This window comes from Lampetra fluviatilis, chromosome 54, assembly GCF_964198595.1.
Source record: "Lampetra fluviatilis chromosome 54, kcLamFluv1.1, whole genome shotgun sequence".
In the NCBI taxonomy this organism is placed as follows: Eukaryota; Metazoa; Chordata; class Hyperoartia; order Petromyzontiformes; family Petromyzontidae; genus Lampetra; species Lampetra fluviatilis.
The window spans coordinates 4,397,317-4,423,986 of record NC_136328.1 but is presented as its reverse complement, the minus strand read 5'-3'; the positions used below and the strand labels follow the sequence as shown (position 1 = coordinate 4,423,986).

Genomic DNA, 26,670 nt, shown 5'->3' with positions numbered 1-26,670 from the left:
GCGTTCACAGCGGGTGGCGCTCACCACGTAGCCCACGCAGATTCCAAATCACACCGTTCGTCGAAAGAGCTCATATCGTTAATTGGACAATAGTGTAATTGTGTATTTTTATTCGCGAATGAACGTTATCGGGAACAAACATTTAGTTCGTTTCGAATCCTATGGGGCTGTAATAAATTTTAGTAATTTTGTTTAAGAGTCATTTTCCACGTGTATTGCTGTTATTGATATTTGAATCGATATATTTTAAGCTTAGCACGGATCATTAATAGCCCAGACATTGCGAGGCCTATATAAAAATCACTATATATGTGTGTGTATTACGCTTTCAGTAAATACATCAAATATAACAACAACAACAACAACAAAAAAACCCATCATCACGATAATCACAATAATGAAGATTTATTTTAGCAACTTTTTTTTTAAAATAACAAGGCAAATCATTGACACGATTGTAACAATATTAACGTTAACAGAAGTCTATATATATAAAACTCTTTCGTCCGAGGTATGACCGCGATACATTTACAACAACGCGAAAGTCGCGAGAATCCGCGCGCGCGCGTCAATCGATTCGTAAAATAATCAATTAATTAGCATCATCATCATCATCATCATCGGATACAACCTCGACAGCCGTTAATTGGCTTTTAAGTGTCGATTCATCTCGCGAATCAGGCGGTAATATTATTTTATAAAAGCCAGGAAGTTACAGGCCGCTCATTAATTAACTGGCAACCCCCCCCCGCCGACCTCATTTGCATAATCGATGAGTTGGTACATTGACACGTGATCACGGTCGTGCGTTCAATCACGACGGCTGCTGTGCGATACTTTAAAGTGATTGTGATTGCCGTGTGAACGTGTGTGTGTTGTACGTGTGTCTATCTGTATGCATGTGTGAGTGTGTACGTGCGTGTGTGTACATTTATGTGGGGAGCGGTAGTGCAGCGGTTAGCGCTACGCTGCGCTATGAAACTCCCGACCAAAGTTCGACTCCCGCTCACGGCCAACACCCAGTGACGATTATTTGAACCGGTCCTGTGCCTCCCCTAGGTCGACTCAGCCTAAAATGAGTACCTGTTGCGGTGCGTAAACATTGCCACTGGGGAGACAAGGCGGCCGGGCGCGGTGCTGGCCACCCACCCCACCGTGTGCCACAGTGCCGGCTTTCACAGGTGCTACTCGCTAACAGCACTTGCCCCAACAGTCTGTTCAGGCTATACGGGGGATCTTTGTCTTTTGTGTTCATTTACCTGTGCATGCGTAAGCCTCGATGTGGGGAGCGGTGGCGCACTGCTTAGCGCGCCGTGCGCTGCTCCCTCTGCACCACCAACCCCGTGATGGTTAACAGAGTTCGATTCCCGCTCACGGCCAATATCGGTGACGAATATCACAACCGGTCTTTGGGCCTCCACTAGGTCGACCCAGCATTAAAATGAGTACCTGGGTGCAGTGCGTCAACACGAGGTTTAAACACCAGTGCACGGTATATATCACTGGGGAGACAAAGGCGGCCGGGGGTGGTGCTGGCCACCCATCCCTTCGCGCGCATTGTCGGTCTTCACAGGTGCTCGCTAACAGCACTTGCCCCAACAGCCTATGTAGGCTATACGGGGGATTATGGCTTCGTATTTTTTAATATTCGCACACAGTCTACAGCACAGTATTAAGGTGGTGAATAGGCCAGAACCACGCCCGGACACCTTTGTCTCCCCGGTAATGACGTTTACCCGGGTACTCATTTACATCTGAGTCGACCTAGGGGAAGACATCGCTCGCGACTGACGTTAGCCTGTGGCCTGGTATCAAACTTACACCGCCGTTTCTCGCACTCCACACGCGCGAACACACACACACACATATATATACAGACAGGGATTCAATCTTAATTTGAAGTTTTCGTGAGTGGAGGAACCCATAGTCTTTGGTTCTTTCGGTAAAGTCACGTGGGTAGAAAATAACTATTTTAGTATTTACAGGGGCGCTTCAAACAAAATGTTCTGAACACTTGTGAGACATTTGCAACAATACCGCGAGAAATGAGCCTCTGGGGTTACCACCTGGAGAAGATTCCAGGCCACGCGTTGACAAGAGATCCTTTGTAACTTCATGAAGCTATTAACATCACATTTGTTTCGATTTAAAGCTTTCGTGACTGCAGGGATTCATCTTCTTGGCTCTTTCGGTAAAGTCACGTAGAATGGAAGTAATAAAATAATAAAAATAAAACATAATAAATTATTTTATTTTATTATGTTTTATTTTTATTATTTTATTACTTCCATTCTACGTGACTTTAATAAAACATAATAAATTATTTTATTTTATTATGTTTTATTTTTATTATTTTATTACTTCCCTTCTACGTGACTTTACCGAAAGAACCAAGAAGAATAAAATAATTCTCACGACGTTTCACCTGAGGACGGCTGCTTGCGTTGTGGCCGAAACGTCGTGAGAATTATTTTATTATGTTTTATTTTTATTATTTTATTATTTCCCTTCGACGTGACTTTACCGAAAGAACCAAGAAGATGAATCCCTGCAGTCACGAAAGCTTTGAATCGAAAATTATTTTATTATGTTTTATTTTTATTATTTTATTATTTCCCTTCTACGTGACTTTACCGAAAGAACCAAGAAGATCACATTTGTTATCACGTTACAGCGTCTTGTCCGTATCTTTTTCCATTAAAAACGATAGTCCCATGTAAGTAGTCTTTGGTTCTTTCGCTAAAGTCACGTAGGTATAAAGTAAAATTAATTAAATCACGACGTTTCGGGCGCAACACAAGCGTCCGTCATCAGCTGGGACAACCACAGCAAAAAACAATTGCTAAAGTGGGCACATTTTTACGTGTTTATTTTATTTTCTACCTACGTGACTTTACCGAAATAATCACAGAGTATGGATCCCTGCAGTCATGAACACTTCAAATCCCATGTAAGTGTTAAAACATGTTTTGAAACACCCCCGTGCATTGGTGCACATACAACATGCATAATATACGAAGCCAAAGATCCCCCGTATAGCCCACGGAGATTGTTGGCGCGAGCGCTGCGTTGTGGTCAGAATCGCACAGACAAAGGTCCCCCGCCCTCCCGTATAGCCTCAACCGACTGCTGGGGCAAGTGCTGTTGGCGAGGAGCACCTATGAAGGCCGTCACGGCACATGAAGGGGGTGGGTGGCCAGCACCACGCACACATACCACACGTACCATGTGCGTGTGTTGGCTAACAGCACTTGCCCCAACAGTCTATGGAGGCTAAAGGGTGCATATTTGTCCTCGTGTGCGTGTGTGCGTGTGTGCGCGCTCGCTGACAGCACTTGGCACCCCACCTGTCTGTTAAAGGCTATACGGGGGGTCTTTGGCTTTGCTGTGATGGTGCGCGTCTGTGCGTTGACGTGCACGCGTACGCATATATACAAATACAAAGATCCCCCGTATAGCCTTAACGGACTGTTTGGGCAAGTGCTGCTAGCGAGTAGCACCTATGAAGGCCGGAACGGCACACAAGGGGGTGGGTGACCAGCAGCACGCCCGGCCGCCTTTGTCTATCTAGTGGCGATGTTTACGCACCGCACCAGGTACTCATTTTGAGGCCGAGTCGACCTAGGGGAGAGGCCCAGGACCGATGCAGATAATCGTCACTGGTGTTGGCCGTGAGCGGGAATCGAGCCCAGGTCACTCGGTTCACAGCGCAGCGCGCTAACCGCTACACACTACCGCTCCCCACACACACGCACATGAACACACATGAACACACACACACATGAACACACACACACACGTCCACGTGAAATGTGATCCTTTGTTTGAGCGGTAATTAAACACAAGACATAAAATGCGCGACTTGTCATTCACTTCGTAAAAAATAAACATACGACCGATTTAAAAAAAAAAACTAATTACGTAAAAGTTAAATAATTTTCCTTCGAATGGGCAATTGTCCGAAACGTCATAACTTATGTTCTTATTGCAGGGATATAAATATATATGTTATCAGGCATGTATATATATTTAAACATTAGCGAATAGTCATTTGCCTCTGTGTCGTCATTATCATTGCCCCCACTTTCCAGTATAAGATCTGTACGCGTAAATAAAATGATCATCAAGAGTGAATTCTTTCCCGAGTAAAGCCCATTAGGCTAAGAAGCTTTACATCAATAAAGATTACGAAGGGGAGCGGTGGCGCAGTGGTTTCGCGCACGGCTGCTCGATCACTCCAATGGCGACCCGAGTTCGATTCCCGCTCATCACCACCACCACCACCACCATCAATGGTGACAGAACACAGAAACGTGCAGAACCGGTCCGGTGGTCCTCCCCTTGACTAGGTCAACTCGGCCTTAAACACTGGAGGGAGACAAAGGCGGTCGGGCGTGGTGATAGCCACCTAGCATCCCTTCCCCCAGTCCGTTAGAGGCTATACGGGGGGTCTTTAGTGGACAGTAACGTGTTCGCTAACAGCATTCACCGCAACGGTCTACGTAGGCCATATCGCTATAGAGAAGATATTTGATACTCGTGTGTCTGTGTGTGTGTACACATGTACGCGTGTATGTTAGTTCGTATATATAGCGCTGGGGAGACAAAGGCGGCCGGGCGTGGTGTTGGCCATACACCCCCGTCGTGTGCCGTGCCGGCCTTCGTAAGGCGCTCGCTAACAGCACTTGCCCCAACGGTCTTTTCAAGGCGGGATCTTTGTTTTTGTATCGATATTGTATATATATAAATTTATAGAGATTAGGATTCGATTAATCGTTTTACAAATGTTCTATTTGAATCAAATTGAGGTTTATTTGAGTTACACGCTCAGCAGATTATATAGATTTAAGTTTAAATAATTGTATCACCGGGATTAAATTAGCTCTCATTTTAATTGTACATATATATTATTGTTTGCAGTATACGAATTTAGAACGCAGTTAAATGTTTAGTTTTTTTAATTACATTTAAAAAAACAACACGCGTTCATGACTATCTCTCAATTTTAATTGGGAAAATGTATCGATTGTCGCGGTGGTTCATCTGTGACAAAGCGCTGCAGAAAATTATGCCTCTGTATGCGTCTGTCTTTGAATGTTGTTGACCTTCTTTCGCACCGTACGTAGCCAATCGAAGGTGCGGGGGGTGTACGTGTACGTGCACAGTGTACGCAATTGTCAGTACGATTCGCTCGACCATACTTCACCACCAATGCGGGATTATCCTAGTAGCAAAAGTAGCATGTGCTAGGGGGCCAGCACTTTCAAGGGCCCCCCTCTAAACGCTTTCAAGCTATCAATTCCGGTTCAGTGATTCTGCACTTGCTCAATTACTATAGTACTATACCGCCTTCAACTTTTATGAACGACTGGGTGTTTAAGGTTAGCGATTTGTCCTTTTATCTGGCTGTATAGCAAATGCAAAAATACAATTACTTTACTATGCAAGTTAACAAAAAAATTATTTTAATATTTACATGTTTTTTTTTATTTAGGGCCCCTTTATAACATCATGCTACAGGCCCCGCACTAGCTGAACCCGGCACTGCTCACCACGCCGATCACTCGAGATTAATTTTGTATCGCCGTCCTCGGGAATCGAACTCCAACTCAATAGTGCAATGCAGTGCTAACCACTGCGCCACCGCTCCTGTGCCCCACGTCTGCGTGTCCTGTGCGGTGTATCAATAGGTGCTCGCTAACAGCACTTAAGACGCAACAGTCTGTTTAGAGGTTATACGGGAAATCTCCGTCTTTGTGGGTGTGTGTATGCATGTATATACATTACAGGACATTAAAATTGTATAAACACCGGTATTAGTTTTTCATATCGTGGCTGTTATGTACACCTATGCACACAATCACACAATGAGAGAGGCACACACACACACAGCGACAAATACATACACACACAAACATAGACACACGCGCGCGCAAATACTGTACATGTTGGCGTACACACGCTCACAGATAGACACATACACACACGTACAGAACATACGAAAGACAAAGTTCCCCCGTATAGTCTAAACAGACTGCTGGGGCAAGTGTTGATAGCGAGCACCTATTGAAGGCCGGCACGGCGCACGAGGGGGTTGGCCGGCCAGCACCACGCCCGGCCGCCTTTGTCTCCCCACGGAAAAAAAACAAATACACGTGTGATACACACATGTATTATACATCAACACGCTGACACACAATTGTGCAACAGGCACATACAGTCCATACAAACTTGTGTGTTATCCACATACATATTAACACGTGACATACCATCCCCATACATAGGGGTGCAACACACACACATCATAATAAAGACAAATATCCCCCCTATAGCCTTTCGCGGACTGTTGGGGCAAGTGCCGATAGCGAGCACCTATGAAGGCCTGTACGGCCCACGATGGCCGACACCACGCCCGGCCGCATTTGTCTCCCCAATTGCTGATGTTTACACACCACACAAGGTTTGCAACTTGAGGCCGAATCGACCTAGGGGAGGCCCAGGACCGGTTCAGATAATCGCCACTGTGGCCCCGGGGAATCGAACTCGAGTTGCCGGGTTTGTAGCGAAGTGCGCTCCCCACAATAACACACGCAAACATACAGCACGACACACACACACATACAGGACGACAGACACACACGCACGTGACACAACACACGCATGGATTGTGAATAAGCGATGCACGCAAAGTACATTTTTGGCATGAAGCTATTAACGTGGCCTCCAAACCCATCCAACCAAATATGGCATCATGGTGATACACGCACACAACATTAGCCGTCGATCGAAACGAAGTGGCGGTGACGTTACCACGGCGCTTGTGCCAGGCTAGGTGCACAAACGCACAACAACGATCACCCCCGTGTAGCCTTAACAGACTGTTGGGGCAAGTGCTGTTAGCGAGCACCTACGAAGGCCGGCACGGCTCACGAGGATGGCCAGCACCACGCCCGGCCGCTTTTGCCTCCCCAGTGGCGATGCTTACTACACACCGCACCAGGAAAATAATTTGAGGCTGAGTCGACCTAGGGGAGGCCCAGGACCGGTTCAAATAAATCGTCACTGGGTGTTGGCCACCGCTACCACCCCCACACACACAGACACACACACAGACACATAGACACACACAGACACAGAGACACACACACACACACAAACAGAGACACACACACACACACACAAACAGAGACACACACACACACACACAAACAGAGACACACACACACACACACAAACAGAGACACACACACACACACAAACAGAGACACACACACACACACAAACAGAGACACACACACACACAAACAGAGACACACACACACACAAACAGAGACACACACACACAAACAGAGACACACACACACAAACAGAGACACACACATATTCTTAGGTTTTTTCGGTAAAGTCACGTAGGTAAAACATCAAAATTAATGAAAATAAAATAAAATAAAAAGAAAAATCACGACGTTTAGGAGGCAACACAAGTCTCCGTCATCAGGTGGGACCATCACAGCCGAATTATCTGCACACACAAACAGAGACACACACACACAAACAGAGACACACACACACACAAACAGAGACACACACACACACAAACAGAGACACACACACAGAGACACACACACAGAGACACACACACAGAGACACACACACAGAGACACACACACAGACACACACACACAGAGACACACACACAGACACACGCGTCGTCGTTGCGTACAACACCACCACCCCCCCAGTCCCCCGGTGCCCGCAACCTCCTCACCCCCCCCCTCCCGGTCAGTACTTCCCGCAGTCGTACCCGCCGTAGTGGCTCCCCGCCGAGCCGTAGAGCGGCGGCGCCAGGCGGAAGGGCGACATCTGGCAACCAGTTGCCCCGCCGCTCGAAACGACGCCACCACCGCCACCGCCACCACCACCGACACCTCCCACCGCGTTCGCTCCGTCGTGCAGAACCATGCGTGACGCGGCGGCGGCGTCCAGGGCGAACGCGGCCGCGGCAGCAGCCGCAGCAGCCGCTGCCGCCTGCCCCTGCCCCGCGTACGACTGCCCGGGCAGCTGGGGCAGATCTCCCGTGGCGGCAGCAGCCTGCCCCAGGTACCAGCGCGCGGCGGCTGCGGCGGCAGCTGCCGTTGCAGGTCCCGCTGTGGGTGGCCGACCCGTGGCGGCTACGGAATAGTGATGCCCTCCTCCTCCTCCTCCGATTCCTCCTCCTAATCCAGCTCGCTGCATTTGCTGCAGTTGGGAATTCGCCGAGTTGCCGCCCATGCCCTGCTCGGACGCTTGACCCAGCAGTCCCAGGGTGCTGGCTAGCGACCCCGAGGCACCGCCAACACCCAGCGATTCGTCCACTGCTCCTCCCGTTGCGTGGCCCGACCCGATGGCGCTGTGGTTGTGGTCGGACGACCTCTCGCCGGCGTAGAGGCTCATGGCTTGCATGCTGCAGTGGTAGTTCTTGGCGGACGCCGACGCGGTCGTCGAGGCGCAGGACGCGAGGTGGTTCTGGCTTTGCCCGCACGAAGGGGACACGGAAGCGGGAGTCGAACCGTAGGGACTCAGCTGGGCGGATGACGGGTAGAGGGCCTTGGGGTGAGAGCCGATAATTGACGGTCGGCTGAGCTCCAGTTGCTGCTGCTGCTGTTGGTGATGATGCTGCTGATGCTGCTGCTGATGGTGATGACTTTGTTGATGTTGCTGCTGTTGTTGCTGCTGCTGCTGTTGTTGTTGTTGCTGCTGCTGCTGCTGGTTGTGGTGGTGGTGGTGATGATGATGGTGGTGGTGGTGCTGGTGGTTTGGAGAAACACGCGCCAGAGTCATGATCTTCTTCACGCTGAATCCACTCAACTCATTGTCACCGCCACCACCACCACCGCCACCACCACCACCGCCGCCGCCGCCGCACGCTCCGTGATTCATGAGAATGGCACCTGGCCCCGCTGTCGCCACGACCGCTGAGCCCATGCCTCCTCCCGCCTCGACGCAGTCGGTGAGAATGTTCCCCGTGCTACTATCGGGGCTCTCGATCTTGGGCACCACGGCCATCGCCGGAGGAGATGCCGATGGCGAGGACATTCGACCACCACCACCACCACCTCCCACCAATGGCTCTGGCTTCTTCTCGGCGGGCGAATGCGCCCTGTGACCGCTTGCCTTCCCGTCGCCGCCCTGCCTCGTGTCTCGGTCGTCCTTCTCTTTGGCCGCGTCCTTCTTCTTGAACCTCCGGCGCCTCCGCAGGAAGCTGCCGTTCTCGAACATGTTGTACGAGTCCGGATCGAGGGTCCAGTAGCTGCCCTTGCCCGGCTTCTTGTCATCGCGCGCCACCTTCACGAAGCACTCGTTGAGGCTGAGGTTGTGTCGGATCGAGTTCTGCCAGCCCTGCTTGTTCTCGCGGTAGAAGGGGAAGCGCTCCATGATGAACTGGTAGATGCCGTTCAGAGTGATGCGCTTGTCGGCCGCGTTCTGGATGGCCATCGTGATGAGCGCGATGTAGGAGTAAGGGGGCTTGACCATGTCCTTGGCGGCGGCGTGGTGGGAGTAGGGACCGTACGGGCGGCCGTGAAGACCTCCGGCGTACTGATCGTGTGTGTAGTGGACGCTCATCTGGGCGCTCACGGCACCGTAGCCGTGATGGGTGCCCAGGTAGTAGTTCTGCTCGTTCAGGTACGGCATGACGCTGAGCGCGCCCGTCGGATTCGACACCGGGTACTGGGTCTGCATCGTCGCCGCTTGCGTCTCGTCGTCGTTGTTGTTGTTGTTGTCGTTGTTGTTGGCGCGTGGCGGTGCCTGTGGGGCTAGATGAGAGATGACGTGGAGGCGGAGGAGGTAACGAGGCAGACAGATGTCCGGAGATTTTAATTTGTTGTCGTTGTTGTTGTTGGTGGTCGAGTTGAGTTGAAGTGGTGCGATGGATGACGAACCGATGCACAGTCAACCGATGTCGGCACGCCGCAAAACGATTGATCCGTATTACTGTATATATATACACACTAATCGATGTGTAGTAAAATCGGAATGAGTTCAAGAGAACGACAGTGGAGGTTGGTGGGCGTCGTTGTCAGCGGTTGCGACCTCGTCCGCTGTTGCTGCTGCTGCTGCTACTGCGGCCGATGCTGCATCTGCCGCTGCTGATGCTGCTGCTGATGCTGCTGATCCTGCCGATGATGCCGATGCTGCTCCTGCTGCTACTGCGGCCGATGCTGCATTTGCTGATGCCGCCACCACCTCCACTGCTGATGCCACCACTGCTGATGATGATGCTGATCCTGCTTGCCGCTGGTGGTGCTGCTGCTGTTTATTTTCTAAGAAATCCGCTCCACTGCGCGCAACCGCCCTCCCACCGCCCAGCGCTCTTCCATTTAGCACCGAGCCGCGAACACACCGCCGCTCTCTCTCGGAGCGAGCCAGCGAGAGATAAGGAGAGAGCGAGAGAGATGGGGCGGGTGGGGTGGGAGGAGACTGAGTGCGAAGGACTGTGGCAACACAGTGGATCTCACTCAGAGCTGGCGAGCGAGAGAGAGAGAGCGAGAGAGAGCGCGTGGGCGGTCTTGTGGAGTTTAAATATCGCCCGAACTTTGGGGGCTTTTTTTTCTCTCCCTCTTTCTCTCTCGTCCAAATTCTCACCCGGGTTTTAATTCGCAACGCGGGGAGGGATCGGAGCGGTGAGGTGGGAGACGCGGCCAATGGAGGGAGCCTGGAAGAGCGTGACTCCACCTCCTCCTCCTCCTGCACCTCCTCCTCGACCACCTCCTCCTCCTCCGTCGACTTTCCTCCCCCCCCTCCCTCCCTCCCTCCCTGAAAACCCTGCCCCCTCCCTCTCGTCTCCATCGTTCTCACCTTCCCACCCTCAACTCCCTGCCTCCCTCCCCAAATCACTCCCTGCCTGCTCCCTTAATCCCCTCCTCCACCACCCCCCCACCATCTGCACCTCCACCCCTCCACCACTCAACCCCCATTCCCCCCCCTATCCCGCGATCCAATCATCCACCAAACCCGCCAACTGATCTAATCACCCAATCACTCACCTAACCACCCGCCCGGCCACTCACGCACCCATGCAACCACCGTTCCACTCACCAACCTAACCCACCCGCCCAAGCCGCTCAACTAACCAGTCGCCCAACCATTCACCCACCCACCAACCCAACCAACGTTCCGCTCACCAACCTAACCGCCAACTTCACCACTCACCTAACCGCTCACCTAACCACCCGAGAACCCAATCAAATAATACGCAACCACAACGATTCACTCACCCAACCACTCAACCACCAGGTAACCGTCCACAAAGCTGACTCGCACACTCACTCGCTCGCTCACCAACCCACCCATGCACTCACCAACCCACCCATGCACTCACCAACCCACCCATTCACTCACCAACCCACCGACCCCCGTACTCAATCCACCGCTCACGCAAAAAGCATCCACCCAACCACTCACTCACCCGACAACCCACCGAACCACTCGCTCGCTGACTCGTCAAATCACTTACTCGCTCGCTCACCACACTCACCTACCCACCGACATGCCACCAACTCACCCGCCCACCCAACGGACCACCCACCAAATCCCATCACGCTCAATTTTCGTGTAACTCCGTTTGGCAAAAATTCCAGCTGCGGTTTAATCCACGTGCAAACGATGCCTGAGTGTGTGTAGGTGTCAGTGTGTGTGTGTAGGTGTCAATGTGTGTGTGTAGGTGTCAATGTGTGTGTGTGTGCTATGGGGTGTTAGGGGTGTGGGGAGGGCGGACCGGTGCCTTCCGAACCCGGCGACCCGAGTTCGATTCCCGCTCACGGCCACCACAACCAACGGTGATAGCGGTTATCTGAGCCTGTGCTGGGCCTCCCCGTAGGTCGACTCAGCCTTAAAATGGGTACCCGGTGCGGTGTGTAAATATCGCACTTCGGGAGACAAAGGCGACCGTGAGTGGTGCTGGCACACGAACCCCCCTCGTGTGCTGTGCCGGCCTTCATAGACGCCGCTGCTCACGATCAGCTGCCCCAACAGTCTGTTTCTATGTTGTCAGTGTGTGTGTGTGTGTGTCTCTGTGTGTGTGTGTCTGTGTGTGTGTGTCTGTGTGTGTGTGTCTCTGTGTGTGTGTGCCTGTGTGCGAAAATGAGTACCTGTGCCGCATGTAAACATCGCCACCAGGGAGACAAAGGCGGTCGGGCGTGGTGCTGGCCACCCACCCCCTTGTATACCGTTCTGGCCTTCATAGGTGCTCGCTAACAGCATTTGCCCCTACAGTCTGTTAAGACTATACGGGGGATCTTTGTCTTTGTGTCTGTGCGTGCCTCGTGTATGATGTGTGTAGGTGGGTAGCGGTAGTGTAGCGGTTAGCGCGCTGCGCTACGAACCCGGCGACACGCGTTCGATTCCCGCTCACGGCCACCACCAGTGACGATTATTTGAACCGGTCCTGGGCCTCCCCGTAGGTCGACTCAACCTTAAAATGAGTACCCGGTGCGGTGTGTAAACATCGACACCGGGGAGACAAAGGCGGCCGGGCGTGGTGTTGGTCACCCACCCCTTTGCGCGCCGTGCCGGCCTTAATAGGTGCTCGCTAACAGCACTTGCCCCAACAGCCTGTTTAGGCTATACGGGGAGTCTTTGTTTTTGTGTCTGCCCTCGTGTGTGATGTACGGGTGGAGAGATAATATATTCGAGGGGGGGTGGGGTTGGGGCTTCCGCTTATCAGCACAAAGTGATACACTACTCACTGCGATATTTGCGAATTCGATCTCATGCCAAGACGCTTGTAATATTATCACGCATTAAAATTCCGTCCGGCCGTAGTACGTGTGTACGTGTGTATGTGTGCATGTATGTGTGTGTGTGCATGCATGTATGTATGTGTGCGTGCATGTACGTGTGTGTGCATGTACGTGTGTGTGTGCGTGCATGTGTGTGTGCGTGTGCATGTGTGTGTGTGCATGTATGTGTGTGTGCGTGTATGTATGTGCGTGTGCGTGTATGTATGTGCGTGTGTGTGTCTACGTGTGTGTGTCTACGTGTGTGTGTGCGTGTATGTATGTGCGTGTGTGTCTACGTGTGTGTCTACGTGTGTGTGTCTACGTGTGTACATGTACATGAGCGAGTGGGGGAGTGGCAATGTCGTGGCGAGCGCACTTCGCAACGGAACCGATGACCGACGACCCGAGTTCGATTTCCCGCTCACGATCAATACAGCAGAGGCTCGCGTCTAGCAAGCCCATCGACCAAAAGCGCTCTGCGATGTAGACCTACGTATCTGATCATCATCGTTGGCCAGGATCGATCCGCTGCTAGATGTAGGCCTCATCCCTGCGACGTAAATTAACAATCGAGGTGCACGCGAGGGATGAATTAACCGATGATGATGATCTCCACTTTTAGACGCGTTCAAGTTTTCTCGGCACGGCGCGAGGCGAACACCCCCCCCCCCCGACCTCAGTTACAGCTCGCGGAGTAAAACTACTTTCCTGTCCCATTGTCCTGTTCAGGGTCAATGAGACAAAGGCGGTCGGGCGTGGTGCTGGCCACCCCCCCCCCCCCCCTCGTGTGCCGTGCCGGCCTTCATAGGTGCTGCTCGCTAACAGCACTTGCCCCAACAGTCTGTTCGGGCTATAGGGGGGATCTTTGTCTTATTGTGGAGGAATGAGTCTGTGGATGGCAGCCCACTGGCGGCAGATATTTGACAGCTGAACAGCGGCAGCTGCCGCTGCTGTCACCAAGAGAGATTTGTGACTTGGATTTGTAAAAAAAAAAAATGACCCGAAAAAAATTCTAATTGTTTTTAAATTACTACATGTGTGTGTGTTTTTTTTTACGTGGTGATTGACGCATATGTTAAAACTATTTTTTTTGTATAATAATTGATCAACCTCTTCACACGTCAATGCATCGATTAAGCATCCAGTCAATTAACCAATTAATTAATTGTGTGATTGCAGGTGAAGACTGCGTCGTAATCCATTTGAATGCGTACATTGCGATCGGCGATACTGAATTATCGAAGTTAAAAACAACACGAGTTAAACCCGCATTTTAAACCCTCGTGCAGTTAACATGTAAACGAATTCGTGTCGGCTCAGCGTGTTTACGGGTTGTCTTCTCCGATTTGCGTAATTTTCCGAAAATCGGGATAACAATTTTGGGAATATTCCGAAAATTCCCAAAATAATTCCTAAAAATGTTTACAAAAAAATCTCGCCCCGGCATGCGAAATGGGCGGTCGATCCCGGAGGGAGGGGGGGGGAGAATAAATAAATAAACGCAATAAATATACGTAAAAGAAAACAAATATATCTAAAAATAATAGTTGCGGGTTTTTACGCGAACACCACGGTTATAAATTTGACACACGAGTGCGTAGGGTGGGTGGGGGGGGGTCAGACATATTTTGTTTATTTAACGAAGATCCTAATTACATTCGTGTTCAAGAGTGATGAACGAGTACACGTGTGTACGTGTGTATATGTATACCTATGCATAGTGTGTATATGTATACCTATGCATAGTATACATATAGGGTGGTGTAAGTGGGTGAGCGCACTGCACTATACGATTCTCACACACGACCAAAAACAACAGGCCGTCATCCAGCAGTGGATTGACAGTGGCGGTCCTGGGCCTCCCCCTAGGTCGACTCAGCCTCAAATGAGTTCCCTGGTGCGGTGTGTAGTAAACATCGACTTTGGGGAGACAAAGGCGGCCGGGGGCGGTCCTGGCCACCCCACTCCTCGTCCCTTTGCAGCCTCGCTGAAAAGCACTTGCCCCAACAGTCTGCTGAAGTCTACGCGGGGAATCTTTGTCTTTGTTATACGTACGTATACGCATAGCATTTAAATGACGATTATATGTAATCGTTTATGAACATATCTGCCTATGCTGTATATATTTTCGGTGTTGTACCGCCACGTATATAAACAGAGCTATACAAAATGTTGTAAAGAATTATTGAAATCGTGAATGCATTTATTTAATTATTATATTCCCCCCTAATAATATTGATGCACGTATACATACGTGCATATACTTGCAAAGACAAAGATCCCCCGTATAGCCTTAACAGATTGTAGGGGCAAGTGCTGTTAGCGAGCACCTATGAAGGCCGGCACGGCACACGAGGGGGTGGGTGGCCAGTACCACGCCCGGCCGCCTTTGTCACCCCAGTGGCGATGTTTACTACACACCGCACCAGGTACTCATTTGAGGCTGAGTCGACTTAGAGGGAGGCCCAGGACCGCTTCAATTGAATCGGCACTGTTGTTGATTCTGAGCGGAAATCGTAGCTCAGCACGCTAACCGCTACACTACCCTATACACTACCGCATACACATACGTGCACATACACACGTGTAAACACACACACACACGTGTGTGCATATACATACGTGTGCATAGATATATATACTGTGTACATATACATACCTACACTGCAGCCCTAGTGAACACTCTGCACGCTTCGGAGTGGACGTTAAAGACCCGCACGAGGTGACCCGCGGGTTGCCAGGGTCCTGAGTCAGCACAGATGCGAGGCATTGATTGCACATCGCAAATTCATCGACGAATCAATTCGGGTTAGAAACCCCGCAGAGCGAGATCAGCCAAGATTCTGGAGCTGTGTGTGAGAAGCGTGGCGACTCAAGTGGTTGACGTCTGCGCCAAATGCACAAATTCATGTTTGTGTGTGTGTGTTGTTGTCTTTGTGGTGTTGTGTATATTGTGGTTGTGTGTGTGTGTTGTTGTCTTTGTGGGTGTGGTGTGTAATGTGGTTGTGTGTATATTGTGGTGTTGTGTGTAATGTGGTGTTGTGCATATTATGGTGTTGTGTATATTGTGGTGTTGTGTGTGTGGTGATGGTGTGTGTATTGTTGTGTTATGTGTATTGTGGTGTTGTGTGTATTGTGGTGTTGTGTGTATTGTTGTGTTGTGTGTGGTGTTGTGTGTGTTGTTGTGTTGTGGTGTTGTGTGTGTTGTGTGTATTATGGTGTTGTGTATATTATGGTGTTGTGTGTATTGTGGTGGTGTGTGTATTATGGTGTTGTGTGTGTTGTGGTGTTGTGTATTTTATGGCGTTGTATATATTATGGTCAGCTGCGTTCGATTCGAACCACGTCTGCCCTTGTGCCGGGTCTCCCTCTAGGTGGACTCAGCCGTAACTGAGTACCTGCTGCAGTGTGTCAACATCAGCATTGGGGAGGCAAAGGCGGTCGGGCGTGCTGTTGGCCGCCTACCGCATACCAAGCCCTCGTGCGTCGCACCGACCTTACGAGGCGTTACTCGCGAACAGCACTTGCCCCAACAGTCTCTTCAAAGCTCACACGGGGGATCTGTGTCTTTGTGTTTTTTTTTACATCACGGAGCGAGTGAGGCGCTGAGTTCCATCCCCGAACACGGTCAAGCATCCAGTGGTGAGCGATACGCCGTGAAACGATTCGTGGTGAGAGATACGTGGTGAGAGATACGTGGTTAGAGATACGTGGTGAGAGATACGTGGCGAGAGATACGTGATGAGAGATACGTGGTGAGAGATACGTGGTTAGAGATTCGTGGTGAGAGATACGTGGTGAGAGATGCGTGGTGAGATATTCGTGGTGAGAGATTCGTGGTGAGAGATACGTGGTGAGAGATACGTGGCGAGAGATACGTGGTGAGAGATACGTGGCGAGAGATACGTGGTGAGAGATACGTGGTGAGAGATTCGTGGCGAGAGATACGTGGTGAGAGATACGTGGCGAGAGATACGTGGTGAGAGATACGTGGTGAGAGATACGTGGTGAGAGATTCGTGGTGAGAGATACGTGGTGAGAGATACGTGGTTAGAGATTCGTGGCGAGAGATTCGTGGTGAGAGATACGTGGTGAGAGATTCGTGGTGAGAGATACGTGGTGAGAGATACGTGGTGAGAGATTCGTGGTGAGAGATTCGTGGTGAGAGATGCGTCGTGAAAGATACGTGGTGAGAGATTCGTGGTGAGAGATACGTGGTGAGATATACGTGGTGAAAGATACGTGGTGAGAGATTCGTGGTGAGAGATGCGTCGTGAGAGATTCGTGGTGAGAGATGCGTGGTGAGAGATGCGTCGTGAAAGATTCGTGGTGAGAGATGCGTGGTGAGAGATACGTGGCGAGAGATACGTGGTGAGAGATACGTGGTGAGAGATACGTGGTTAGAGATTCGTGGTGAGAGATACGTGGTGAGAGATACGTGGTGAGAGATACGTGGTGAGAGATTCGTGGTGAGAGATACGTGGTGAGAGATTCGTGGTGAGAGATACGTAGTGAGAGATACGTGGTGAATGATACGTGGCGAGAGGTACGTGGTGAGCGATACGTGGTGAGAGATACGTGGTGAGAGATACGTGATGAGATATTCGTGGTGAGAGATTCGTGGTGAGAGATACGTGGTGAGGGATACGTGGTGGGATATACGTGGTGAGAGATTCGTGGTGAGAGATACGTGGTGAGAGATACGTGGTGAGAGATACGTGGTGAGAGATTCGTGGTGAGAGATACGTGGTGAGAGTTACGTGGTGAGAGATACGTCGTGAAACGATTCGTGGTGAGAGATTCGTGGTGAGAGATACGTGGTGAGAGATACGTCGTGAAACGATACATCATAAAACGATACATCATGAAACGGTGCCTTGACGTTCGGAAACCTTCACGAGCCCCCCCTCCCACTGACCATCGCGGTGAAGTATGGTCAAACAACACCAGAACTGGATAAACAACGTGGGGTGGGTGGGGGCAGTGCCCACACTCGACCCCACCACGCAGGACCCGCGGATCGATCTACTCAAAGCTGCGGGTGTGAGTATCGCAAACAGCTGAGTTGGACCTGTTGAGTTCCAGGGCGCGTTCGCTTGCGATAATTGCGTCGCTTCTGTTTCAATCTTGCCGCGTCCGGAGATCGAAGGGAACCTGGCGACTGCTGGGAACTCATGCCTCGTACACAGTAACAGCACATTCGTAGTGGCACCGTGTACTACACTGTGTACTGGCATCGTGCACTAGCGCCGTGTAATACACCAATTGCAGAAGTATCCCGAATTCCCGTGCCGCAGTCTATATGCCATTAGTCCATTAGTCAATTGGTTCATTAGTCAATTAGTCCATTAGTCAATTAGTGCATCTCTCGCGCGTACATCGGAGACTGACCGCAGACTCGTACACAACAGAGCACAATATTTTTGAAAGCAAATTATGCTTGTGCTAAACAAAGTTATTTACGGGTGGGCACGGCACGCGTGTGTTTGTGTTATGATGATAACCACGACGATGATGATGATGGCGGTGGTGGTGGTGGTGATGGTGGTGGTGATAATGTGGAGATTATATGATGTCACTGCAAGCACGCTCTCGAGAGATGAGAGATAGGAGAGCTCTGTGTACGGAGGGTGTAGGAGTGTGTGCGTGTAGAATTTTGACTTAAAACTTTCTCGTGACTGCAGGAATTCATATTCTTGGTTCTTTCGGTAAAGTCACGTCGAAAGAAAATCTAAATCTAAATTAAAATCAATTTTTTTTATTTTTGTTTTCTATCTATGTGACTTTACCGATAGAACCAGGAATATGAGTGTGTGTGTGTCATGATGGTAACGACAATAGTGGTGGTGGTGGTTGATGGTCGTGATGATTATGTCACGGTGGAGATTCTGATGTTACAAGCAGAATCTCGGGATACGTGAGATAGGAGAGCTCTCTGTACGGAGGGTATATGAGTGAGTGTGTGTGTGTTTGTGTGAGTTTGTGTGTGAGTGTGTGTGTGTTTGTGTGAGTGTGTGAGTGTGTGTTTGTGTGAGTGTGAGTGTGTGTGAGTGTGTTTGTGTGAGTGTGTGTTTGTGTGAGTGTGTGTGTTTGTGTGAATGTGTGTGTTTGTGTGTTTGTGTGAGTGTGTGTGTTTGTGTGTTTGTGTGAGTGTGTGTGTTTGTGTGAGTGTGTGTGAGTGTGTGTGTGTTTGTGTGAGTGTGTGAGTGTGTGAGTGTGTATTTGTGTGAGTGTGTGTGTGTTTGTGTGAGTGTGTGTGTTTGTGTGAGTGTGAGTGTGTGTTTGTGTGAGTGTGTGTGTGTGAGTGTGTGTGTATTTGCGTGAGTGTGTTTGTGTGTGTGAGTGTGTATTTGTGTGTGTATGTGTTTGTGTGCGTGTTAGAACCCGGCGTTCCTGACCCTCGTTCCGAATTCTCCCAGCTCACGGCCAACATCAGTGGCGAATACCCGAACCGGTTTCGGCCCTCCAACCGAGCAAGGTCCGTTCAACCTTAACACAAAAAAACTACATTTTTATAGTGCGGTCTGTAAACATCCGTCGCAAGGGAGACAAAGACGTCCGTGCGTTGCGCTTGTTTCCCATTGACCCCCCTTCGTGTGCCTTGCCGGCTTTCATAGCTGCTCGCTAGCAGCACTTTCCCCCCACAAGTACGTTGATGATATACGGGGGACCTTTGTCTTTGTGTGTGAGGGAGATAGAACCCAGTTCGATTCCCGCTCACCAGTGACGACGATCAGAACCGGCCCTGGGCCTCCCCGAGGTCGACTCAGCCTCAAATGAGTACCTGGTGCGATGTGTGAAAACTTCGCACGCGGGGGCGGGCGTGGGTGCTGGCCGCCCCCCCCGCACCTCCGATCACGTACGGTGCGAAAGAAGTCCAACATACGGTACAATACCCCCTCGTGTGCCACAGTGCCGGCCGCCTTCGTAGGTTGCCACTCGCTAACAGCCCTTGTCCCAGCGGCCTCTTCAGGCTACACGGGAGATCTTTGTCTTTGTGCGCGTGAGAGAGAGAGACGGAGGGAGGGAGGGAGAGCGAGAGAGAGAGAGCATCTGTGTGCGTGTGACCGTGTGTTTGCGTTTCTGCTGAAGTGTGATCGCGCCTGAGAAGGCGTGACCGTGTGTGCGGGTGTGCGAAGTGCCCTCGCCGAAATCTGTGCGTGTGTGGGGGGGGGGAGCGGTGGTGCAGTGGTTAGCGCCACGCTGCGTTACGAACCCGGGCTACCCGAGTTCGATTCCCGCTCACGGTCACCAACGCCCAGTGGCGATTATATGAACCGGTTCCTGGGCCTCCCCTAGGTCGACTCAGCCTCGAATGAGTACCTGGTGCGGTGCGTAAAAGCATCGCAACTGGGGAGACAAAGGCGGCCGGGCGTGGTGCTAGCCACCCATCCCCTCGTGTGCCGTGCCAGCCTTCAGAGGTGCTCGCTAACAGCACTTGACTCAACCGTCTGTTAACGCTACACGGGGGATCTTTGTCTTTGTTTGCTTTGTGTGTGCGCCATAGGCACTGCTTCCTCGCGAACAGCTCTTGGCCCCAAAGCTATGCTGAGGCTATACGGATCATCTTTGTCTTTCTCGTTGTCTAAGCGAGGAGCGGTGGTGCAGCGGTTAGCGCGCCGCGTTACGAATCTCTGCTGCACGAGTTCGATTCCCGCTGACGGCCACCCACACCAGTGCAGATCATATGAACAGGGTCCAGGGCCTCCCCTAGGTCGACTCAGCCTCAAATGAGTAGTACCTGGTGCAGTGTGTAGCCAACATCGCCACTGGGGAGACAAAGGCGGTCGGGCGTGGTGCTGGTCACCCACCCCCATCGTGTGCCGTCCCGACCTTTAATAGGTCCTCGCTAACAGCACTTGCCCCAGCAGTCTGTTACAGGCTATAGGGCAATCTTTGTCTTTGTGTCCGTGCATTCGCGGGTGAGTCCGTGGTTGGAAGTGGAGCTGAGTGGACTTGCCGATGACCGGTACCAGCGGTGTCAAGATCGGCCTCTGTGGAGGAGGAGGCTCGTGAAGGACGCTGCTGCTGCTGCTGCTACTACTGGGCAGTTGGAGGCAGTCGCCCTCCAGCAACAACAGAGGGCGGAAGAGCGACGCTCACAACAACGAGTCGAGCGCCGGGGGGGGGTATAAAACGCAGCGAGGTGGCACAGTGGGGGAGCACAGCTGGTCCATCTGTCCCGTGACCCTCCCCCTGCCAGCATCGAGCCTTCGAACACTTCACGTGGCGGCCTCAAAGTGCACCTAGCCTGGCACAAGCGCTGTGGTGATGGCTGTTGTTGTTGTTGTTGTGTTTTGACGTGAGTGTGTGGGGGGGGGGCGCCACACGCGCAGACACACGCCTGCTTAGACCTCTCCGGCAGACAAGACTCGCTACCATTCATCTGCCCGCATTAATCTCAACGACCAATTGGATATGAACTGATAAGGCCGTAACCCACAGCGGACTATGCATAAAATTAATATAAATTAGCACGTGGTAATAATGCAGACATTTCTTCACTGGGCCAGACTTAGGGTGGTCGGGTAGGGAGCGGTGGCGCAACGGTTAGCGCGCTGCTGCGCCACGAACCCGATGACCCGAGTTCGATTCCTGCTCACGGCCAACACCGGTGACGAATTATCTGAACGGTTCCTGGGCCTGGGCCACTGGAGAGACAAAGGCGGTCGGGCGTGGTGCTGGCCGCCCACCCCCTCGTGTGCCGTACCGGCCTTCATAGGTGCTCGCAAACAGCACTTGCCCCAACAGTCTGCTAAGACTATATGGGAGGTTTTCGTCAAGTATCAGGTTCCCCCCGCCTATCTGCGTTGATGCCCCCGACACAATCACTCTGTGTGTGTGTAGACTCGCCTATACGGTGACCTATTCATATACCTACTCACTCACCTACTCAATCATCTCCCCACTCACCTACTGATTCACACACTCACCTACTCACTCATTTACCTACCCACTCGCCTACTCAATCATCTCCCCACTCACCTGTTCACTAATTTACCTACCCACTCACCTACTCAATTAGCTACCGACTGACTCAGCTACTCAATCATTTACTCAATCACTTACTCACTCACCTACTCATTCACTCACTCACCTACTCACTCATTTACCTACTCAATCACCTACTCAATCATCTCCCCACTCACCTACTCATTCACTCACTCACCTACTCAATCATTGACTCACTCACCGACTCAATCACCTACCCACCCACACACCTACTCAATAAATTACTCACCGACTCAATCAGCTACCGACCTACTCAGCTACTCAATGGTTAAACTCACCTACTCAATCACCTACTGAATCACCTACCGACCCACTCACCTACTCAATCATTGACCCACTAACCTACTCACTCACCTACTCGTTTACTCACTCACCTACTCAATCATTGACCCACTCACCTACTCACTCACCTACTAATTTACTCACTCACTCAATCACCTACCCACCCACACACCTACTAAATCATTTACTCACTCACCTACTCACTCACCTACTCGTTTACTCACTCACCTACTCAATCATTGACCCACTCACCTACTCACTCACCTACTCGTTTCCTCACTCACCTACTCAATCATTGACCCACTCACCTACTCACTCACCTACTCGTTTCCTCACTCACCTACTGAATCATTGACCCACTCACCTACTCACTCACCTACTCGTTTCCTCATTCACCGACTCAATCACCCACCGACCCACCCACTCGCCCCGGCACGTGTTGAGGGATTGTCACCGAACCCGCGACGCGATCGCTTTCACGGCCAACTCTGCGAGACGCACGAGCCACGTGACCTTGAACGCAGCGCGCGCGTGAAGCACGCGTGGCCACCCCGAGTGCACGGGGGTGTGTGTGTGGGGGGTGTGTGTGTGGGGGGAATGTATGGGGGGGGTGTGTGGGGGGGGGGGGTGTAGGGTGGTGTGTGGGGGTGTGTTTGTGGTGTGTGGGGGTGTGTGGGGGGTGTGTGGGGGGTGTGGGGCGGTGTGGGGGGGTGTGTATGTGGGGGGTGTGTGTGTGGGGGGAATGTGTGGGGGGTGTGTGTGTGGGGGGAATGTGTGGGGGGGGGGTGTGTGGGGGGGGGGTGTGGGGTGGTGTGTGGGGGTGTGTTTGTGGTGTGTGGGGGTGTGTTTGTGGTGTGTGGGGGGTGTGTGGGGGGGGTGTGGAGCGGTGTGGGGGGGTTTGGGGGGTGTGTGGGGGGGGGGGGTGTGTGGGGGGGTGTGGGGGTGTGTGGGGTGTTGGGGGGGGGTGTGGGGTGGTGTGTGTAGAGGTGTGTGTGTAGGGGTGTGTGGTGTGTGTGTAGGGTGTGTGTGTGGTGTGTGTGGTGTGTGGGTGTGTGTGGGGGTGTGTGTGTGTGGTGTTTGTGTGTGGGGTGTGTGTGTGGTGTGTGTGGTGTGTGTGTGTGGTGTGTGTGTGTGTGTAGGGTGTGTGTGTATGGTGTGTCGGGGGTGTGTGTGGGGGGGGGGGGGCACCTGCGGCTCGGCATGCTACAAGTGCCCCCTCTGGGCTTCACCTCCTTGTGCCTCTTCGGCTGCCCCCTAGGGGGCAGCTCGCTAGGGGGCAGCTCGCTAGGGGGCAGCTCGCTAGGGGGCAGCCCGCTAATGGGGGAGGGGAGGGGGAGGGGGGTATCTCTTGAACGTGATTCAACGTGAAGGATAATTGATTAAATATGGCGGGGAATGGGGGCGGGGGGGGGGTGTCACTATAGGATGTCTTGGTGACAACGAAATGAACAACAGTCAAACTGTACTTGATGTGTGTGGGGGGGTACACAAAATAGCGTTTAGTCCATCACATGTTTTTGTTTATTTGAGTCAGCAATTGTTTGTCGCCTGCTGCTGTGTGTGTACAAGTAGCTCCGCGTGTGATGCGGTTCTCGGACTATTTTTGTTCATTTCTTCTGTGTACCTGCTGTGTGTGTGTGTGTAAAAGTAGCTCCGCGCGTGATGCGGTTCTCGGACTATTTTTGTTCATTTCTTCTGTGTACCTGCTGTGTGTGTGTGTAAAAGTAGCTCCGCGCGTGATGCGGTTCTCGGACTATTTTTGTTCATTTCTTCTGTGTACCTGCTGTGTGTGTGTAAAAGTAGCTCCGCGCGTGATGAGGCTCTCGGACTATTTTTGTTCATTTCTTCTGTGTACCTGCTGTGTGGGTGTGTAAAAGTAGCTCCGCGCGTGATGCGGTTTTCGGACTATTTTTGTTCATTTCTTCTGTGTACCTGCTGTGTGGGTGTGTGTAAAAGTAGCTCCGCGCGTGATGAGGCTCTCGGACTATTTTTGTTCATTTCTGCTGTGTACCTGCTGTGTGGGTGTGTGTAAAAGTAGCTCCGCGCGTGATGAGGCTCTCGGACTATTTTTGTTTATTACTTCTGTGTACCTGCTGTGTGTGTGTTTGTGTGTACAAGTAGCTCCGCGTGTGATGCGGTTCCCGGACTTTTTTTTGTTTATTTCTTCTGTGTACCTGCTGTGTGTTTGTGTATACAAGTAGCTCCGCGTGTGATGCGGCTCTCGGACTATTTTTTGTTTATTATTTCTGTGTACCTGCTGTGTGTGTACAAGTAGCTCCGCGCGTGATGCGGTTCTACAAATATTTTGGTCAAAGACACGAAAAAAAACACGCAAAAAATTGCGTGCACGTAGGTCGACTCGACCTCAAATGATCGCACCCGGTGCGGTGTTTGTCAAACATCACAACCGGGGAGACAAAGGCGGCCGGGTGTGGTGGTGCTTCTGGCCACCCACACCCTCTCGCGCGCCGTCACGGCCTTCACAGGTGCTGCTCGCTAACAGCACTTGCCCCAACAGTCTGTTAAGACTAGCCAGGTGATCTTTATATTGATATCTATAGAGTGGAGGTCATCGGTTAGCGCGCTGCGCTACGAACCCGGCGATCCGAGTTCGATTCCCACTCACGGCCAACAGCAATGGCAGCGAATATCCGAACCGGTCCTGGGCCCTTCCCTTAGGTCGACTCAGCCTTAAATGAGTCCCTGGTGCTGTGTGTAAAACATCAGAACTGGGGAGACAAAGGCGGCCGGGCGTGGTGCTGGTCACACACACACGCCTTACCTTGCGTGCCGTGCCCGTTCGCTAACAGCACTTGCCCCAACAGCCTGTTAAAGCCTATACGGGGGGTCTTTGTCTTTTGTATGTGTACGTGAAGGCTTGCATGTGTATATGCTACATACCACGGGGAGCGGTGGTGTAGCGGTAAGCACGCAGCGCTATGAACCCGGCGACCCGAGTTCGATGCCCTCTCAATAGTCTGTTAAGCCTCTACGGGGGAGCTTTGTCTTTGTATATACTAAATATACGCGTTTCCGTCTGAATGTATTTCGTGCGTTTGTATATATGTGTGTGCACTTGCCCCAACAGTCCGTCAAGGCTACACGGGGGACCTTTCTCTTTTTCTGTAGTGTAAGCTCGCTTGACGCACCCCCCCCCCCGAAGCATATAGAACGGCCGATATGTAATCCACGCAGACACGATCAAGGATCAATAATATTCACGTGTTTAAGCAAGCAGACAGTCCACCGCCGGCTGCATTAACGAATTAAGTCGTGTACCTTGGCCACTTACGTTGCTGAGCTGCGTGATAGCTGCAGTCAGGGGCACGGTGGCACACGAAGTGACACGTCTCTCCCACAGTGCCACTTCTCCCGGCAGGACTTGTTGTCTGACAGGCAGAGGTCGCAAACGGGTTTTGATTCCTTACCCGTACCCGTACCCGGCCGCACCAGGGTCGCAAATGGGTACCCGTACCCTACCCGAAATGAGTGGCAAACGGTTACTCACCAGTGACTCACGGCCTACCCGTACCCGTACCCGGCCGCACCAAGGTCGCAAACAGGTTACCCGTACCTGGCGGGTACGGGTAGCCGGGTATCGGGTAGTGTACGGGTATCGGGTACCTGGTTGCGACCTCTGCTGACAGCTGAAGACACTGAACTGGTGGCTCATTTGCAGGCCGATGTAGACAAATTATTATCGAGGTTTCACCCCCCTCCCCACATACCCCCCCGTTTCCTATGCGTACATTGTCAGTAGACCCTCACCCCCCATACGCACGCGTACGCATTTGGGTGACCCCCCCCCTCTCCACCCTCCGTGCGTACGAGATGGATGGCCCCTTAGTTGTTCGCTGACAGCCCCGTGTCCCAACAATCTGTCGAAGTTGTAGTAACAACTCGAGCAAGCGTAGAACGTTGCACCAACGTTGAATTCACGTTGGCATGTTTTGCTGCGACGTTGGTTCAACGTTGGCATGTTTACCGGGACAAGGACATCCTTGTCTAATACTACATGTGTACGTTAAAATTACGTGTGCCGTCTGTGTGGTTGTTTGTATACAGTATCCGTATGTTGCGAGGAGCGGGTGGTGGAGGGATTAGCGCGCCGCGCTACGAACCCGGCGACTCGAGTTCGACTCTTGCTCACGGCCAACACCAGTGACGGTTGTATTTATCTGCACCGGTCCTGGATCTCCCTGGGTTAACTCAGCCTCAAACGAGTACCTGGTGAGCTGTGTAGTAAACATCGCCACTGGGGAGACAAAGGAGGCCGGGTGGAGTGGTGGGGGGGGGGGTGAAGTGGGGGGGGATGAAGTGGGGGGGGGGGGCAGGAGGCAGCTGTCACGCATCACCTCCCCGCCCCCCCACAAAACGCGGCACAGAGGTAAATGAGATCAAGAGGGGTGCTGATGGTGGGTTGAGTGGGGGGGGAGTAGGGGGGGGGGGGCTACACGAGCAAGGCCGTGCCAGCTCCCCCACCAGCCCCTTCCACAAAAAGTACAAAAACATCCTTGCCCAATTACAGATAATCACCCTTAATTACCAATGCTGCCGCACGCCATTATGCCCAATTAGGATATCTTATAATAATAAATAAGTCGACAATGGCTTTCAA

General features: G+C 51.8%; 1 protein-coding gene across 1 annotated transcript; it reads right to left on the bottom strand.

Moving 5' to 3' along the window:
* Positions 1-7,782: 7,782 nt before the first annotated feature.
* On the bottom strand, positions 7,783-10,574 carry LOC144949486 (uncharacterized). Its single transcript, XM_078879407.1, has one exon. The coding sequence runs from the start codon at positions 9,718-9,720 to the stop codon at positions 7,783-7,785; it is 1,938 nt and encodes a 645-aa protein (XP_078735533.1). The 5' UTR covers positions 9,721-10,574.
* Between the last annotated feature and the right edge of the window lie 16,096 nt (positions 10,575-26,670).

What these genes read in the sequence shown, in the direction of transcription:
- LOC144949486 (XM_078879407.1), bottom strand. Translation starts at nt 9,720, where the DNA reads ATGCAGACCCAGTACCCGGTGTCGAATCCGACGGGCGCGCTCAGCGTC.